Here is a 19498-nt window from a genome sequence, read left to right as displayed (position 1 = left end):
AGGATAGGACAACCTCTTTATCACTGGCTCCTGTTTTCAAAGGAGAGCTGCAGGAGGTAGGGGTGAGCGGGAGACCACAGTGGGGTCGCCCTCATGTGTGGTGAGGAGGCAGCAGAGAGGCAGGGTCTGAGGAGCAGCGGGCCTTCTCGGCCAGCAGCTGGTAGAAGGGCTTGGGGGTCCCCCAGTCCTCATCATCGCTGCTGGAGCTGTCTTGCTTCACGATGCGGTTGTGCTGGCGGCTGAACCTGCGTGCTTTGATGCTGGGAGAGAGGTGGGAGGATGGATGAGCAGGGTTCCTAGCCTGCCTCCCGGGCAACTCTGTCCTACCCCTAGCGCTCTGGCACCAGCATGACCGCCTTATCTGGCCCAGCTAGGGGAATCTCTGGGCTCCCAGGTCCAAGTCTACAGGCTGGGATTTGGTTCAGGGCCCTTTGCTGGAGCCGCAGGCCCCTGTGAGACCCGTTACAATCTGTGCGCACGCATGTGTGTTTCCAGAACCAACTGAGAACTGGACAGGTGGCAGCTCTTTGAAGTTGGTGGAGAGGAGGGGGTTTCAGGAGGGAGGAAGGATCAAAGGGGAGAAGAAAAGGAGGCCAAGTGACTGGGAAGTGAGACCTAGTTTCCTGCCCTGAGAAACTCCCTGTGGCAGAGAGGGCAAAGGAAGTTTAGGGCAGTGGGGTCCAAATACACGACTGATCTATTTGAACTTCTAAGTTACAGCGTTAGAGCATCGCTCTACTTTTGTCATTGTGACATCCAAATCTCCCACCTTAGGAAACTCCCAACTTGTTTCTAATATCACAAAGTTCAAGGCTCGGAAAATCAGAGCTGGAGAAGGAGCAGGGAGGCCTCTCTCCTCCACCAACCGTGCCTTCTGGGTGGGGGCTTCTCACCAGTATGGTCTCCGCTCCTGCAGGGTCATCACCCGCCAGAGTTGGGCCAGCTCCTTGGTGGCAGTGGTGGATGCAGTCCCAGGGCAGGCTCTGGGGAAGGGGGGAGGAGAAGGTGAGGAGAGGCCTGCAGTCTTGCCTGGCTTGGGCGAAGGCCAGTGATCTGACTATACGAGAGGGTCCCTTGCCTGCTCAGAGCCGCAGCTTTCCCATCTGAGAACTCAGATCTTTATTGTGTTGCCTTGAGAGGCCTACCTTTTGTGCCCTCTGGAGCAGAGGTGGCAAAGAAGGCAGCTGGACTAAATGCTGCTTGGAAATGGGCCACCAAGTGTCCCAGGACCTGCATCTGCTTGCTCCGATGCCAGCACCAGCTCTTCTCTGAGGCTTGGGGGCCTCCCCACAACCCGCGGCTTCAGGACGGCAGTGATCACTTCAGGGCTGGGTGCCTGGTCTATCAAGTCAGCCCCAAAGACTTTCACTAGAAACCTTAGAAATGAGAAGCTCCTTCCCATAGGGTGGCTGGGGTGGGAGATAGGACTCTGAAACTGGGGAATAGCCTGGCCCAGCGCTTTTGAGCACAGCCAACCTGGAGAGCGGAGCAGAGAGAGGGACAGAGATCCCGGACAGAGGTCATTTGAGGCCTAGGACCGACCACATCTGAAGGCAATCCACCCCTCCCCTTTTTCTCAGGTGATATAAGCCAATTAATTGTCTTGTTTCATAAGTCTGAGTTGCATTTTACTGCTTACAGTGCAGCGGGGCCTGAGGGACGCCTGGGGAAAGTGTGGCTGAGGATGTGTCGCCAGCAGTGGGCAGCAGGCTCTGAGGGCCCCAGTCAGGGCCAAAGAGGACGCCTACCCACCGGATGTACTGCTTCCGGTTCATCCTGCAGAACATGATGAAGCCATTGACACACTTCTTCTTCGTCTGGGTGAGGCAGGGGGCTTTCTTGCTTTCCTTGGGCTTCACAGGGCCCCTGCCCACCCGGCCCTTCCTGGCCTTCCTTCCAGCTGCAGGCAGAGTTGAGGCCCTCCGGGTTGGGGTCCACGTGTAGTCCCCGTCCTCTTCACTGGAGGACTGCAGGCCCTTGAGGTCAGCTTGAGTGTCCTGGGTGGGGGACAGAGAGGTGAGGGTGGGCAGGAGACGTGGGACCGACCTGGCAGATGGCTGTCCTCCTCACCTCCTGCTGCCTCCACCCCAAATCTGAGTCTCTGTCCTCCGAGCTGGGGCTAGATGGCTCCTTGCTGTTCTCACTCAGCGAGAGGTAGCAGCGGTCCATTGAGATCGAGGACTGACACAGGCTATGGGAGTCAGGAAGGTCTTCCCAAGCCTCAGGGGGTGTGTCCTGGGGGGTGAAGGAGAAAGACAGGAGCAGATATGAGGGGGATGGTGGTGTCTCTTCATGGCCTCCACTCACTGCTTTCCTAGGATATAACAGGATTATCACAAATAGCTCAGGTTCAAAACGGTCTTATCCAGACACTCCCTCAGATGGTCAAGCAAGTGTTCCCACGGGGGTCAGAGAGAAGCTGGACAGGGGTCTTCTGCCTTCTATTTTGGGGTACTGTATCTTAATCCCATCAGTTTACCACCTTGGGAAGTAGCCCTGTCGCCCTGGACAAGTCTTAACTCCTCTGAGCATCAATTTTATCCATGAGTGGTGGTCACTACACACTCCCTGCAAGGCTGAGAGGCACCTGGGGCAATGCCTGCACTTACTAGAGCTTTGCTAAGAGTTTTTTTTCTACTGCCAATTCAGCTACTCATTGAAGCAGGAGGCCGCCCCTACACAACACTGGAAGGAGAATCATTTGGGGACCAGAGCTGTGGCTGCCCCTCTGTCAACAGGATATTGAGCTATGAGAGCCAACAGTGGCTCAGGAGGTAAGCCTGGGGGCCTGGGAGGGAGGCTTTTTCCAACTGAGGATCCCAGGGGTTGCCTGCTGTTTTCAGTTTTGTCATTTTTCAAGTGGGGTCACAAGAGATCCTGCCTCATAGAGCAGTCATAAAATTATGTGGGGTCTTTTCTGGGCACCTGGTAGTTTTTAGCTTTTATCCTTTGTGTCTACTTCATTCCAAGGGCCCAGCACAGAGCAGGGCGCCTGGTGGCCAGCAGGGAGTGTTCAAAGGATGGGCAGGTGAAGGCACAGATGGTGGATGAGTCCCTGGAAGGATGAGGGGAAGCATGATGGATGGACAGGTGATGGCTGGGGGAGGTGGCTGAAAGGTCAAGGGGATGGATGAGTGAATCGAGCAGGTGGAAAGGATGGATGGATCTGTGGACAGATGGGTGGACAGACACCTACCTTCTCCTGTGGTACCTCGAGCATGCAGGCAGAAGGTGGAGACTCAGGATTTAAGAATGCTTCTTCAAAGAGAGCTGTTGGCGGGAGACCAGAAGGGTGACTGGGCCAGAAACACCTCTCTCAGGGCACTGTGCCTCTGTCCTGCCACACCCCCTAGCCAGAGTGCCCATCTCTGGCTTTTAGCTTTGGGATCTCCTGTCCCAAGTCCAAATCCAGCTCACAGGCCAGGTCCCCTGGGAAGCCTCCAACCTGGGCAGAGCAAGTGGGTTCCTGCTGTGGGCTCCTGGAGCTTTCCACGCATCTCACTGGCCAGGGGCTGCTCCCTACCAGGCTTTGGGCTCCTTGAGGGATGGGATAGGATTCATCCTGGGTGGGATTCACCCCTGGGTGTCCAGCCCTGCCAAGCACAGGGCTGCACACTTGGCAGGCATGAATAGGTTTTTTTTTTCCTGAATGAACCAAGCATCAGGTATAGCCCTGGGTGCTCACCTTGGGTCAGGTACTCAGTGCCGTCCTCCAAGATCTGTTCTGGCAGCAGTTTCCCTGGCGAGCTGAAGAGGGAGGGGCTGAGCCCTAGGATCTCGCTCGGGTGGCCTGTCACACTCCAGGTCTCCATCTGTGGAGGCCCCAAGGCCAGTGGGCTCCCTGAAAAGGAAGTATCGGGGTTGGGGGTGTGTCAGAGGTTGCCCTCCCCCTCAGCACAGCTGCCATCTTGGAGGAGATGGTGCCGGATGCTGGAGAAAGGACAATGTTAAGAAAGATTCTGAGGTAGTGTCTGGGATCAACAGAAGATTAGCAACGTCTGCCACGGCAACCAATGGCTCAGGTCTTAGTGGATGTCCATTCCCTTTCCCACCTTCCCCACTTCCACAGAAATCCCCAGAAGAAAGGTACCAAGAAGGCCCCACACTAGCCTACAAGGAGGGGAGATAGAGTGTCAGTCACCATGGGGGCTGCTCTCCGGGATCCAGGCAGGAAGCCAAGGGTCGGCATCTACGGACTCCTTGTCCACCTCCTCACTGGAGTCGTAGAATACCAGCGTCTGCCTGCAAGAGGTGAAATGCAAGAAAGACCTGAAGCCCTGAGCTGGAAACTGCGCTGGGCCCGAAGGTGAGCTGCTTCCCCTTTGGGTGTCTCAGTGTCACCCACTGTGGAGTTGGACAGGGATCTCTTTGTGCTGGCTGCGACGGGAGCACTGGGGGCGGAAAGCTCAGTCAGTGGAGGCACCTACCCAGAGCCTCAGGGCTTGTTAGGAGAGGCCAGCTGTAACCAGAGCTGATGACTTGGGGAGCAGAGCTGTGATGGGGGGTTGAGGAGGACAGAAAAGGCGGGCAGGAGGGAGGAGTGTGCTGAGCTCGGCCTAGAGGATGGGTGGTCTTCCAGGTGGATGAGGAGAACAGGCTTCCAAGAAGAGGGAACAAAGGTGAGAAGCCCAGAGGAGACCAGGGCTTGGCTCCCATGGGGAGTGGCAAATATTTGGTGATGTTAAGGGTAAGATTTGGGAGGGGGAGGGTGTAGCTCAGGTGGTAGAGTGCAGCTCAAGTTGTAGAGCGCATGCTTAGCATACACAAGGTCCTGGGTTCAATCCCTGGTACCTCCTCCAAAAATAAATAAATAACCCTAACTACCTCCCCCTCAAAAAAATAATTAAAAAATGGAAAAAAAAAAAAAGGTCACCTGGGACCAGAGAGAGTCTCAAATGCCAATTAAGATATTTGGGCTCTACCCAACAGAAAGGAGTAGCTTAAAGCCGAAAACTGACATGGTCTCTGGGTTAGAAAAGCCCCTCAGGTGACTGGTGGGGACGGGCTGGAAGGGTGAGAGAGGCTGGCGAGGGGCTGCGGCCCTGGTCAGCACACAGGAAGCAAGGCTTTCCCTCAAGCTTATGATAGCTGGCCCAAAGCTGGGCCCACGGAGGTCCTCACTCCACAGACACCAGCAGAGAGTAGAAACTGATCGCATTGCTCTCTAAGCCTTAGCCATTCCTGGCCAGACACCTCCGATTCTCCAACTCACAGCCCTTGGGCTTCCCTTACCTGGGGCAATTCTGTGTCCTGTTGAGAAAATGGGTCCTCTCAACCCCTTGCTGGCCCTTGAAGGCAGGGTAAGGCTGCACGTCCTGGGCACTGTTTTTGCCCCAGCAGCCTACGAGACAAGTCAGGATGATCACTCCTGTGACAGGACCAAATCCCAGGATGCACAGAGGCAGGGACAGGGAAGCGCCAGGGTCTGCCATGGCCTCTCCCTTCCCCATGCTAGCCAAAACCTCAGGCTGTGGGGTCTCTGTGTGAGGCTCAAGGGTACCCTGAATCACCCCCAGGGTTCTGGAATCCCTGTCCCTTTCAGAAGCTATAAGGAAGATAAAAGCTTTAAGTGGAATAATGATGATGAAGGTGATGATAGTAAACAAGTCTGTGGTGCTTGCCACACCAGCTCGGTTTTAATCACTTTACTCACTATTCAGTAACCCTTTTCCAAAGGGTATGGTTATTATAATACCCATTTTCAGTTAAGTAAACTGAAGTATATTGAGTAACTTGCCCAAGGTCACACAGCAGAAGACCTGGGACACCCTCCCTCACCAGGTGGGTTAGGTACCTCCTCTGAGCTCCCACAGCCTCCTGGGCGACCCCAGGAAGCGAGTGTGTGCGGTTCCTTCACTGGACCGTCAGCCGCACGGGGCATGCGGCCTAGCACAGAGGAGATGCCCAGCGAGTGAGGGCTAATGAATGGACAGAGGAATGGGATGACCCGGGGCCTCGCCTTCCAGTTCTCACCTACCCAGATCTGCTGGGTGTGTCACACCTTTTCAAGCTGGTGCAGGGACGGGGACCCACAGGAGCGATTATCTGGCTGCTTCAAGGGAAGGAAGTTTCCCAGGGAGGCCCTGCTCTTATTCCCAGTTCTGTGATCCTGTCCCCCCACCCCACCCTTAACACCCACCGCAGAGCCTGAAGGGAAAAGAAAACTGAGACAGAGGCTGTGAACAGTGTCTCTCTGTCCCCCATAGAGTCTGCGGCTACTAGGACTGTACCCAGATGTCGCAAGTGCCTGATAAGCCGTGTATAAACCACCGGCTAAGTTAGCAGAGGGGAAAGAGACCAACTTGAGATGTCACAGTGGACGCTGTTCTCAGCCATATCCAGCAATGTCAACTGGAATCATCCTCCCTTTCTGTCACCTTGAGACGGGGATGACGCAGCCTTGGGGTGACTGTAGGAGTCGGGGCATCTTGGAGGGGTGGTGGTTCCCACCACGTTTCTTTCTTTCTGGTCTGGGGATGGGGTCACCTCCTTCTCAGGCTTGTCCAAGGCCAGACAGCGACGAGGGTTCTGGGCCTGGGTCTGGCCTTCTGGGAGAGCAGAGACAGCGTCAGACAGGGGTGGGACCTGACTGTTACCAGAAGGTGGTTCAGGTGGGGGTCTCCTTTGCGGTGGGCCCGACAAGCCATTTCAAAGCTTTGCCTGGTCTGGTCACTCCGCAGCCCTTCCTGGGCAAGCCCAGGATCTGTTAGAGATCACCTAGTCAGACACCCCCTTCCCCTGTCCGCACGTTAGAATCACTTTGCAGGCTCTGAAAATATCCCGCTGCCCAGGCTCCACCCAGATCACTGAAGCCTGACTTTCAGGTGTGAAGCCTAGGCACAGGCATTTTGGAAAGTACCCCAATGATTCAGATGTGCAGCCAGGGCTGGAAATCATTGATTAGGTCCAACTCCCATTTTAAAGGCATGGAAACAGAGTCCCGCGAAGGGGAAGGGACATGGGGTGAGTTGGTAGTGAGGCTGAGGTGGGACCTGCGACACTTGCCTCCCATACTGAGGTCCTTCCACTGCCCCACACTCCCCGAGCCCTGGCCCAGCGATGGATAACTGGGCAGAAAGACGATAAATGCTGACAGCAGCTTCCATTTGCTGGGCTCTTGCCATGTGCCCCTCCTTTAAGCATTGCTTGAGGGGTGCGTACATGGGCTCCCAGTCCTGAAGACCACCCTGTGGCAGTTCAAAAATACTCTAATTTCCAGACCAGGAAGCTGAGACTCAGAGAAGGAGAGGGACCACCCCAGGCCTCAGAGCTAGGAAGAGGACGAGGCAGGAGTCGAACCCAGGCACATCTGAATCTAAACTCTCATGAAGGGCTCAGTCAGGATTGCCTACTGGGCCTCCCTCCTGTCTGACCCCTGCTTCCTGTCCTGCCTCCACTGACAGCTTGTACCTGACACTCGGGCTGCCTTCTTCTTCCGAGGTTTCCGGCAGGCTCCCTGAAGATGGGACTTATAAGAGCGTGGAGAGCTAGATGGGGTGGAGTGTCTCCGCCCTGCTGGGCCTGCGGCGGGCTTCCGGCCCAGCCCTGCACAAGACAGAGCGGGAGACAGGTCAGATGCCTTCACCCTCCTCCGACCCAAATCCTGCCTCCAGACAATGCTTCCCATTGGAGTTGGGGGCCGGGGGTCTGCCACAGTCCCCAGACTGACTTTACAAATGTTGAAACTGAGGTCCCAGGAGGAGATGGGACTTGTCTGAGGTTGCATACCCAGGCAGCAGAAGTACAGGGCGAAAACTCAGATTTCCCCAGATCCATTACAGGCCTCGGCTGAATGAGAAGGAAGACAGACTCAGCCCTTCTCAAATGCATCCCTGTCTTCCTCTCCCAAACCAATTCTTCCTCCTACCTTCCTCAAGACAGTGGGGTGTCTCCTTGGGAGGCCCAGGGCCTCTCCCTCAGGCCTCTCAATTCTTCCTCATTAACATCTCCCAAGTTTAACCACTTCTGTCCATATTCTCAGCTACAGTGTTAGACTAGCCTTGTCTTCTGCTGTCCAGATCTTTCCTAAAAGCATATTCACTGAACTCCCCAACTGAATGTGGCTTTCCTCTGGCTTCAAGTCCTTCAGTAATTCTTATCTTCTTCTCCTTCCTTAGCTGGGCACTCAAAAGCCCTTCAGAATCTCATCCCTGCCACATCTCTGGCCCGTCTTGCCCTGTGCTTATCATACCAATGACAACAGCAGCTGGCACACAAGCATTAGACGACTGGCATGTCCCAGGCGCTGTGTTACACTCTTGATGTGTATTAACTCATCTCATCCTCACAACAAACCCAGAAAGGAAGTACAAGTATTAGTCTATTTTGCAGCTGAGGGAACAGAGGCACAGAGAGGTTTAGGTCACAGGAAGTGTGCCTGATTCAGGATCTGGCTCAAGAGTCTGCACCTGTCACCTGGGTGCTACAGAGCTCCTGTGGTCATACCCAGCTTCTAGCCCGCCCCCAGATACTCCACACGTGTCCTCTCAAGCCTACAGGCTCTTGCTCACACTGTTTCTTCTGCCTGGCACAGTTTCCTCTTCCCTGTCCTCAAAAGCCCCGCTCCAGGGCCCCTCCCACCACAGTCTTCCCAGACACCCTCCTCCAAAGTCACAGCACCCTGCACATCCCTCTGGCTTTGTCCCATGCCCTGGGCTGTGATTTCCCGGAGGGCCTGGACCCGGCTAAGTCACTCAGTGTCCCTGACAGCCGGGACCATCCTTGGCACACAGCAGGCCCTGGGAAATGCTGGCTGAACTTACTCACCCCCAAGTCCACCTTCCCCATTGGTGGTGTGGAATTTGAGCAAGGCCTTGGCCACATCGATGCTTCTCTGGAGGTACTGAATGTAGTGCAGGACGTGCAGCAGAATCTCCTTCTGTCCCCGGAAGACAGACAGGTTTGAGCCCAAGAGCAGGGGCTCAAAATGGGTGGGCTCCAGGACCCTGTGCCCCAGCCCAGAAATCCCCTCACTGGCAGAAATGTTTCTGTTCTGCTGTTTAGTCCTCAGTGGGGCCCAGGAACATGGTGGTTCCAGCTAAGGAAATTGAAGCTCAGGGTACTTAAGGAATGTGGTAGGATTACAGAGAGGAAGCAGCAGAGTTGGGATCTGAACCCAGGCCTGCCTGCCTCCTGGTCTGGTTGTTGCACACACAATGTTTGACTTCCCACCCCTGGTCCTTGGCATATGGTGAATTCTCTATATGCAAAGCCCTCTTCTTCTCCCCACAGACTCCCTGTCTGACTTCTCCTCCTTTCAGCCTCAGCACAGTGCTTTCCTCTTCCAGAAGCTTCTCCTGCCCCCCTCTTCCCCAGGCTGGGTCAGATATCCCTCCTCAGCACTCTTGTAACACCCGGGCCTGTTTCCACCCAGGCACTTGCTACACTGTTTTATAATTATCTGTTTACGTGGCATTCTCCCCCATTGACCTTGAACTAGTTGAGGGTAGAGACTGTAGCTAGTTGATTTCTGGATCCCAAGCACACAGAATCAAGAATTGCTGAAGGAATGACTCCCACAGCACCAGCAGGCAGCCCCCTTCCAGCCACCAAACACTGACTGAGTTGGTATTGGAGATACCAAGCTAAAAAGGTACTACCCACTAAGGGCCACATGGAGGGGTGAACTAGACATACTTCCATTTGCCTTCATGGAATTTATAATCAGGGAGGGAGACAGACCTTAATAAACTCATAATTTATATGGAATTATTGACCTTTTGATAAGCATTATGAATAAAAGAGTAGAACACAGGGGATTCTGAATTTAGACTTTCTGGGTGTCCAGAAAGGCCTCTGAAGTGGAAGCAGAGGTAGAGGAGTGATCAGAAGATGCTACACTGCAGGCTTTGAAGGGGTCATGGGCCGAGGACCACAGGCAGCTTCTTCTGTTGGCAAAGGGAGAGGAAGTGGCTGCTCCCTTGGAGCCTCCAAGAGGAACCAAACCTGCTGATTCTCTGACTTCAGTCCAATGGGACTGATTTTGGAGTTCTGATCTCCAGCACTCTGAGAGAATTAATCTGTGTTGTTTTAAGCCACTAAGTGTGTAGTAATTTGTTACAGTAGCAACAGGAAACTAACACAAGCACCTACAACTGAGAGAGATTTAGCAGAGAGAATCAACGGGACCTGGTGATGGATGGGCCAGGGTAGGCAGGGAGAAGGCTAAGGAGAGGGTCAGGCAAATCTCTTCCAAACCTCCACTGCTCTGAACCTCTCTGAAAGCAAATAGCACATTCTAGCTGGGATCAGTTATTCCTGCATTCAGATCTTTATCTTCTTGACCAGATTCTGAGTTCCCAGAGGAGGAGGGCTGGGTCTCAAATTTCTCCCCCAACCCCTTGTTGGAAGCATAGCAGCTTCTGACATCCAACAGTCTTTCCATACACGGCCGCTGAGTGAATGGATGAGGGACTGAATGAGAGAAACGAGAGCAAGAAAACATCACACCAGACTTTCACGATCTCTGAGTCTCATATTAAGTTGTTCCTCCTGGGAGCAAGTGTTAGCTCAGCTCTATAAACCTTTATTGAGTAGCCACTGGGGACATCCAGAGAAGCTTTATCTATTCCTACCTCATGGAGATGGTCCCCACAGGGTCACAAAAGAAGACACTCGGACAGGGAACCGGCATTTATTCAGGCCCTGTCATAACTATCACGTCATTTTGGCCTCACGGTATCTCTGTGTAGGAGGAGTTATCTTCCCTTGTTTTATAGCTGAGAAACCTGAGGCCTGTGAGGCTGATAACCTGAGTGAGCTGCCTGGAGTTCTCCAGGTGTGGAGCTGGAGGACTCAGATCCACAGCTGTCTGACTCTCAGAATGAAGACCTTTCCCCAGCATCTTGCCAGTTTTTTCCCTCCCAATTCCTCCTGCCTCCTTTGCGAGAAAGAATCCCCCAAGCTTGTAGTCACGGAATCACAGGCTCCTGGAAATTCCCACTCGGAGCAGGACCATTCCCACATCAATGCTGTCACTGGGTGGGTCTGTCTAGGTTTCCCAAGACAAGGGAGGTCAACTCGATTACTGATATTTTCAGATCTGCCTCCAAGCTCCCCCTCCTCTCCTTCAGCCCTCTTACCTTGGTGAGTTTCTTGGTACCTGTCCTCAGGGCCACGGGTAGCAACAATGCCAGCTCTTGCAGTTTGCTGGTGTGATTTTTCCTCTGCCTTCTGTTTTGAGACAAGAGCTGGTTTTGGTTAAGACATCCAAAGTGGAATCTGGTATCTGAGCCCCCAGACCACCTGTCTTGGTGTTCCCCACCTCAGAGAAGCTCCACCCTGCACTCCAGGTACCTGAGACAGAATCCTGGGCATCCTCTCCCTCAGCCCCTGGCCCAGTCAGTCACTCAATCTTGCTCACTCCTCCTCCCTTTCCTTTTCTCCATCCCCTGCCTCTGCCATAGCTCATGTGCTGACATCCTCATAGTTCTCCCAGCCTCCCATCTGGCCGCCTCCAGTCCACATTCTCCACTAGAGTCAGGGTGATCTTTCTGAAACACAGACCTGACCATGGTTTTCTCATCCGTGCAATGGGAATGAGGATATTCATTCAGGCCCAGAGGGTTGTCAAGAGAACTAAACACATGAGTTGCCCATTAAGTGCTTCAAACCTCCCAATGCTGGGGGAGGGTATAGCTCAAGTGGTAGAGCGTGTGCTTAGCATGCGTGAAGTTATGGGTTCAATCCCTAGTACCTCCTCTAAAAATAAATAAATAAATAAGTGAAACTAATTACTTTCCCCTGACAGCAACAAAATTTTAATTAAAAAAAAAACCTCCCAATGCCATCCATTATTAAGGATCAAGGTTAAAACCCCTAACATGGCTTATAATCCCCTAGTGTCTGGCCTGGCTGACCATTCTGGTCTCATTTCTTACTTCCTTTGGTTCTCTCCCATCAGCTGACCCTAACTCCCTCCACAGGGTAAGTGAGGGACCTCTGCTAGGGTCCCCCTGCTCCTGTGCTCAGGAATTCCTCTGATCCCTGTACTGGAGTGAGAGCTGAGTTAGGGGGCACCACTGGATCGCTAGCACCCAGAACAGGGACTGGCATACTGTGAGAACTCATTGCCTATTTGCTAAATGAATAAATAAATAAGGGCATGAAAGAGGTTGACTCCTGAGCAGATGGAGAACTTTCAGGATCGAATCACTGCATTCATAATTCATAATATACTCATTTACACACACCTCTACTCCTCTCTCCTGACGGATGGAGACACCAAGACATTGGAGTCTCTCTCCCAAATCACACACCACTGCCACGACTCCTGCTACTCCTCTGGGAAGGCCCAAATACCTCATCTCCACCAATCCTTAGCTCACCTTCCTTCAGGGTCTGATTCAATTGCCACCTGCCCCAGGAAGCCTCCCCCGACCTCCCCGTCTTCCTCCCCGAGTCTGTCCACAACACTTCGTGTCATCTGCAGCACAGCCGTGCCAGAAACACTCCCTTGATTACAGGTGCATGTATCATTCCTACTCACACCCATGAACTGATACCTCCTTTTTGCCAGGCTCTGTGCTGGACACCATGGAGAGGGAGAGGAATCAGTGTCACTGCCCTCGAGGTGATGGGGGAGCAGTGTGGGAGACACACTGATCTCCCTAACCAAACTCTGAAGTCCTGAAAGAATCCTCCTCACTCATTCATTCAGCAGTTACTTATTGAGCACCTATTCTGTGCCAGGAACTGCGACAGGTGACAGGGACAAAGTCTATAAAAGAAACACAGCCCCTTCTAGAGCCAGTATAATCAGGGCTAAAGTCATTAACCAAATTGTCCCACAAACAAATATAAAATGGCAGCTAGGAACAGAACCAGCTACGAAATTTGCTGGGGGTGGGGGGCATCGCAAAAGAAAATGTGGGGTTCCAAAAAAAAGAGAAAATGTGGGGTTCCTTGTTCAAAAATTAAAAATTTCAAAGAGAGGTTATAGCTCAGTGGCAGAGTACATGCCTAGCATGCATGAGGTCCTGGGTTCAATCCCGAGTACCTCCTCTAAAAATTAATAAATAAGCAAAACTAAACCTTACCTACACCTCCCCCCCCCACGGAAAAAGAATTTCAAGATGGTGAAAGCAGAGCATTAAACCAAGCATTGGGCGCTTCTAAGCTCAGGGCCCTATGACTGCCTGAGTCCCACACCCATGAAGTTGGCCCTCAAGGGGACAAAGGAGAGGTGTTACTTGGTGTTATGGAAGATTGTGATCGGTGGCTTTGATCTAACCTCTGAGGTTTTTCCTGAGGAAGGAAAACAGGCCAGAAGCTGTGCTTGAAGGATGAGTGGAGATGTATAGGTGACGAGGGAAAGGGAACCTTTCAGATAGAGCGAGTGTGGGGAATTTAAAGGAAATAAAGCTGAAGTGTCTGAAGCACAGAAAGCGAGGAGTCCTGTGGGGTGAGATGAGGCTGGAGGAGGAGGTAGGGGCCAGATGAGGCAGGGTCTTATAGGCTCACCATATGAAGGAGTTTAGCCTTTATCCGAAGACCAATGGGAGGAATTAAAGGGCTTTCTGCAGGGGATGACATCATCAAAGCACCCTCTCAAAACCACTATGGATACAGGAGACTACACATATCAGTCAATTGAATGAAAGAATGAAAGAAAAAAAAATCACCAATTGGACTCTAGTTCCCCTTTGGTAGAAACCATAACTTTGAGGGGCCGGGGTGTTGGAGTTCTACCCTTGGAGTAAAACTGGGTAGGTTGAACTCTAGCATCCTGTCTAGCCCAGATACTTATTTTTGGCCTACCACTTTCCTGCTGTTTAGAGGACCCCTAGAAGCTCCAGCAAGAAACAACAAGAAAGCCAAGAACAAAAAGGGTCCAGGTCTATTTAAGTTCAAGGTGATATTTGACCATATCTGAGAAAAAGGGTTTCTTATCAACTAGTCCCTGGGGGTTTACTCTGGGTTTTGCAAAGCACTAACAGAGCCTTCTGTGAAAACACAGAAGTTCCAGGGAAAAAATCTGGAGGGAGAACAAGGGGGGACTAGGAATCGCAAAATCTTGGCCTCTTCTGTGCAGCAGTCTTGAATAAGTGTGACCTGGGCTCTTCTCACAGCGGCCTTTGGGAACCAGGAACTCGCTCCCAAGGTTGCCCCTTTTCCTTGCTAGATGGTTCTGGTTTCAGCCGAGTTCTTTCTTCATAGTCTCTGTAATTTTCACCCACTAATCCCAGCTCTGCCCTCTGGTTCTGTGGGGAATAGGTCAGCTCCAGCCACTTGGGTCCTATTCTGTTTCTCTAAACTGCCAAGTTTACTTCTGCCTTAGGGCCTTTACCATTCCCTCCACCTGAATGTTCTGTTGCCCGGATTTTTGCATGGTTGGTTGCTTCTTTGCCATTTAGTGCTTAGCTTAAAGGCAACCTCCCCAGAGAGGCCATTCCTGATTACCTGATCTAAATAAGCACATCCTTTGTCACACCCCCATGTAATTCACCAGCAAAGGCAGGGAATTTTCGCTCTTATTTATGACTGTATCCTAGATTGATGTAGCTATTAGGCACAGTAAGCAGCGTCCCTAGGGCTGGTGATACTTTTAGGGGCTCATGAAAATGTTTTAGTTTCTTTTAGAGTCTAAAGAGAAAAAAATTAATATTATCCAACTTGGATTATATTCCTCTTTATACCAATGCAGTTGTAAACTATCCTTTTTAATATGTTTTTAATGGAGGAAGGAGCCCAAGAAGGAAAACTGCCTAGGGCCCATGAAAGTCATTATGTGGCCCTGGCTACATCCTTACCACCTAGAATAATGCCCCACACTTAGTAGGTGCTCAACAAAAATTTGTTTTGAATCAATGAATGCTCCTTCAGTCTTATCATGGCCTTGCAGTCTTTGAAATGGCAAATGACTCTGATTCCTGGGTTTCCTCTTCCCTGAGCTAATCAGTCTAAACACTCGCTAGTTTGTTTATTTTATATAAGCTGGAAGGAGCCTTAATCAAGGGGTAGTCCAAATTTCTCATATTAGCTGTGGGAAAACCAAGGCCTTGACTTTAATTTGCTTTAACAGGTGTAGGAATTTAAGAGGTAGAGCTGCCCCAAAGTGGGACAAAGCAGGGGGCAGTCCCAAGAGGCAGCATAGTATTTGGTTATAAACTCCAGCTTTTGAAGCAAACGGATCTGGTTGAAATCCCAGCTCTGCCACTTGCTGTGTCACTTTGGCCAAGTGCTTTCATCTCTCTGAGCCTGTTTATAATTCATTTATAAAATGGAGGTGGCTGGAAAGTTTGATCTTGTCTAGAAGATGTTTAGCACATAGGGAGTATTAGCTCAAAACAGAGGGTAGACAGTCATTCACTGGAATGATTTAGGGATAAAGGATGTTGGAGAATGGGGTGGAGGTATTGTATTGGATGGCTGTTGTTGATAAAAACTTGTTTTTGGTTTGACCAACATCCAATCCCTCCTTTTCTGGTAATAGTTTCCTTTGGGGAATGACCCCTCCGCCACTCTCAGTCCATGTTTCAGAGAGGCTGATCCCAACCTCCCTTCCACTAGGGAGCACCAAACCAAGGTCTAGCCAAGAAGTCAAGTGATTGGTTCAGGACTGGGGTCATAACCCAGGCTTGGCTAATCAGAGTCAGTGGATCCTGGAAAGAGACTCTCTCTGCTGGGATGGTCAAGTTGGCAGGACATGGAACTGGAGCTGCTGGAAGCCATCTTGCCCTCACGAATGGAGAGCCAACACAGACAACAGCAGAGCAAGAGAGGCAGATTCCTGGCCATCTCATTTAACCCTCCACCTGGAACGAACCAAGCCTCATGCCCCTGAATTTTTTGTTTAAAGGCTCCAGTAAATCCCCTTTCATGCTTAAGCCAGTTTTAGCTAGGTTTATGTTAATTACAATTAAGAGTCTTTATTAATACAATGACCCCCACATCTAGAAAAAGGGGAAAGAGAATGCATTGTTGGTGACCTCTGGGATTCCAGAAGGAATAGGCAAGTGAGAGAAGCATTCTTCATTTTCTTCATGTGCTCCTTCTGAGCACAGTACCTAAGTAGAGAATCTGAACAAAGCAGGTGCTTATTTTTGGAGTTAATGAATGAAGAGATAGGTGGATGGAAAGTCACTGGGGAAGACAGTGGGGGATAGGATGAACTCTGGCTCTTTTCTTTACCCAGAATTTGGAGGTAGGGAGAAATCTGATCCAACCTCAATCTGATAGGAAAATCACCTCTATGAGATTCCTGACACTTGGTAGTTGCTTAATGGTGGAATGAATAGGTGAACAAAAGAAAGGAAGGAAGGGCATGTAAGAAACTCAGAATGTCAAAACCTTCAAGGGCTTAGAGATGATCTTTGTCAACCACCTCAGAATTCTCTCATCTTGAAATGGCAGTAATATTCAAACTTAGTTCCTCCGTGGAATTGTTGTAAGGATTAAAGGATGTCATACAAACAAAAGGCTTAGCAAAAAGCCTGGCAAGTTAGTAAATGCTCAGTAAACATTACTGTTATTATTATTCAACCAGAGTGGCTGGAGATGTAAGGAAGATGGGCCAGGGGGAATGCTTACCTGTCACTGAGACTCAGGGAACTGGCTCTGGGCCGTTCAGGAGAGCACAGGTATTTGCTGGAACCCCACATCTGCAAAGAGGGAAAAAGAAAGAATTACTAGTGACCTCTGGGATTCCAGGAGGAATGCAGTGCGACCGGCAGACTCATTTTCCCCATGGTGATCCTTTGAGCACTCAGAGGTCCCAAAATAAGTCCCCAGGCCCCATAAATACAGGCCAAGAGACCAAATTAAAATACCAAAACTCTATGAATTCCAGATTGTAAATTTGGGCCCCTAAGTCATGATCCACACCTAAAACTAAAAGCAATAAATTCTCAAACTTTGACTTCAGAACTTCAGTTTTAACAGTGAGATGTAAGACTCTGTAATGGGGACCAGAACTGAAAACCATGGCTTGAGATCTCTAAACTGTGATATTAAGACACTAAAACTGACTTTAAACTCCCAGTGAGGACATAGAACCCAAAAAGAGCCCTTCCCAAACCTAAAAACCCTAAACTCTAATACTGAGATACTCTAGACCCCCCTAAACTATTACCTTCTGATCCTCAAATATAAGCCTAATCCCACATATCAAGATTACAGACCATAAACCTTAATACTGAGGACTCAATTCCTAAAGTAAGAAATCTAAGCCCCTCAAAGCAAAACTGAGCCCCCTAAATTGACCTCAGATCCTAAATTAAAGACCTCTAGACCCCAAAACTGTCACTTCAGACCCTGAAGTTGTGACCCCAACTCTAAAACTGTGCTCTCACATGTGAGTTTCACTCTGAGACTCAAACTCTAAAACTGAAGCCTCATACTCAACATGGGGGACTCCGGGCCCTAACACTTGATTCTCAAAGTTCCAAATTGTGACTCCAGGCCCTAAATCTCATACCTCCTACCCTACATTGAGATTCTAGACTTTAAATCTATACTAAGGCTTCAGTCCTCCCCAGTTCGACCTCAGATCCCCAAAATGATACTCCAGACTTCAAGCTGGGATCTCCAATTGCAATGGGAAAGCTTCCAGTCACAAAACCTAAGACCTTCAGATTTCCAAAACTAGTTCTGTCCAAACACAAATCCCAAGACCCTAGCCCCTAACTTGTGACCCTCAGCACCACTATTCAGAGACTTCATATTTCAAACTTGAGTCTGGATTCCAAAACCTATGCCCTGCCTCAGACCCAAACTCCGGCTCTGCTGCCCAGGTCCTGCCTCCACTACAGCCCCGGCACCCAAGGCATACCCGCCCTCCTGTCCCCCTGAAACTCCCAGAGGGTGGCCACGACCACAAAGTGTTGCTCCTGGGTGGACCCCAGGCTCCCTTCTGGTCAGCTAGTCCCCCGCTCCCTTTCCCTCAGCTTCCAGCACCCGCCTCAGGAAGTGCAAAATGGCGTGAGGCCCCCTTTCTGGTTTTGCGCCAGCCCCACACTTCGAAGCCGGATCAGACAGCGTCTCGCGCTGGTCCCGGGAGAATGGCCGCGCGTGAGCCCAGGCTGGCCTCGGCCACTAAGTTCCCAACCCAAGCGTGAGGTGGGCGCGAATCCCCTTTGGTGCGAGGCTCCTGCCCAAGGCCTGAGGAGGAGAGCAACAGGGAGCTTTTGAGGCCAGGCCACGCCCCCACCAGTTCCCGCCAGGGTGTGCTGGGCACGAGACTGGAGAGGGGAAACGGCAGGGTGCAATGGCCTGCGCACGCGCGCCCGGGAAATGTTCCCTGTCTTCTAGCACAGCGCGAGCCTGGCCTCGCGCCTCCTGACACAGCCTTTGCTGTTGCGCGCCAAAGTTCCGACCAATCAGCGCTCACTCAGTTGCCCGCCTTTTCGGTAGGCACCGCCCCACATGGCCACGCCCCCCGGCGACCAGGTCCAGGACCAAAGGAGCCTAAAGGGAGGCGGGGTCTCCCTAACTGCCAACTCTCAGGGAGAAAGACCAGTTTCCCTATTTGCCCTCTGGTGTCTCATTTCCACATTTTCCCTTTACCACATGTCTAATGAGGGCCTAATGTGTGCCAAGCACCATGCTGGAAGTTGGGAATTTAACCGAAGTCTTAACCTGTGCATAGGCTGTGAGAACTGCAGTGAGGCTGAGGCTGCATTAAAGAGCCATAAACTGAGAAAAGGTTTAAAGAGGAGGGCCATTGGAGTTGGGCCTGAGTAGCAGTTCCCCCTTGTGAAGCTGTTATGTCCCTTTATGTAGCAAACTCTCCATTTTATAAAGTTCATTCTCATGGCCCATGAGGAGGATGTGCAGGAAAATATAGCTTAAGGAGAGGTGATCTAGCATTCTGGTGGAGAGTAGAGACCCTGGTGTCCCACACATTTAAGTTCAAATCACTTTCTTGCTGTGTTGCCATGGAGAAAACCCCAAGCTCTTTCTGCCTTAATTTTTATAAATTTGGTTTTCTGCAGAGTGGCATATAATTAGCATGCAATAAATATTTACTAAGCACTTATTTACACTGTTTTGGGTGCTTGAACAAGATACTCAAAGGTGCTTGTCCTCGTGGAACATCTGTCTAACTATGATGTCTGCAAATTCCTAGTGCATGGAGATTTCCTCCCTCCTAAGGCTTAATTTCCTTATTTGTGAATTAGGGGGTGGTGGTCAGAAAACCAGGGAGGAAATGGATGGGAAAGTGAGAAAGTACAAGGCACTGTTAATTACTATGCTAATCAGTTTAAGTAAATCGATAAACTTGCTCTTTCCCAACTCTCCACCCCTCACAAACTCCCCTTTGCAATATTCTCAATTCCTTTTCCAAGAGCCCCGGACAAAGATGGAGGAAGCTGGACTCCAACTCCCAGCGCGCCTGGCGGGGGCGCTCTCTGCGCCTGCGCTGCCAGGCGCCCTCTCTGCCCCCTGGGAGTTAGAGTCGTTCTTTGACTCAGCCCGCCCAGTTTGCGTCCTTCCCCACCTCCAAGCTTGACCGTGCTGCCTTCTGGGAGATGTAGTCCATGGCTGCCCAGACTCCAAT

The 19498-nt window shown here is 51.1% G+C and overlaps 1 protein-coding gene across 1 annotated transcript; it reads right to left on the bottom strand.

Annotated features, from left to right (window-relative positions):
- Positions 1-91: 91 nt before the first annotated feature.
- MEIOSIN (meiosis initiator) lies at positions 92-19480 on the bottom strand. The gene is made up of 14 exons (XM_064490014.1): positions 19439-19480; positions 16531-16601; positions 11082-11172; positions 8767-8878; positions 7411-7545; positions 6378-6548; positions 5233-5341; positions 4142-4242; positions 3686-3841; positions 3197-3270; positions 2071-2235; positions 1753-1997; positions 894-983; positions 92-260 (listed from the first exon to the last, which is right to left on the bottom strand). The coding sequence occupies exons 1-14, from the start codon at positions 19478-19480 to the stop codon at positions 92-94; spliced, it is 1731 nt and encodes a 576-aa protein (XP_064346084.1).
- Positions 19481-19498: the final 18 nt, after the last annotated feature.

The sequence above is a fragment of the Camelus dromedarius genome, chromosome 9 (assembly GCF_036321535.1).
Source record: "Camelus dromedarius isolate mCamDro1 chromosome 9, mCamDro1.pat, whole genome shotgun sequence".
NCBI lineage: Eukaryota > Metazoa > Chordata > Mammalia > Artiodactyla > Camelidae > Camelus > Camelus dromedarius.
The sequence above is the reverse complement of the archived record's forward strand: the minus strand, read 5'-3'. Positions and strand labels throughout refer to the sequence as shown.

What these genes read in the sequence shown, in the direction of transcription:
- MEIOSIN (XM_064490014.1), bottom strand. Translation starts at nt 19,480, where the DNA reads ATGGACTACATCTCCCAGAAGGCAGCACGGTCAAGCTTGGAG. An exon ending in CAGCACGGTCAAGCTTGGAG is followed by an intron (nt 16,602 to 19,438) that starts GTGGGGAAGGAC and finishes CCCTCTTTGCAG; the next exon opens with ATGTGGGGTTCCAGCAAATA. An exon ending in AACCGGAAGCAGTACATCCG is followed by an intron (nt 984 to 1,752) that starts GTGGGTAGGCGT and finishes CCCCTTCCCCAG; the next exon opens with AGCCTGCCCTGGGACTGCAT.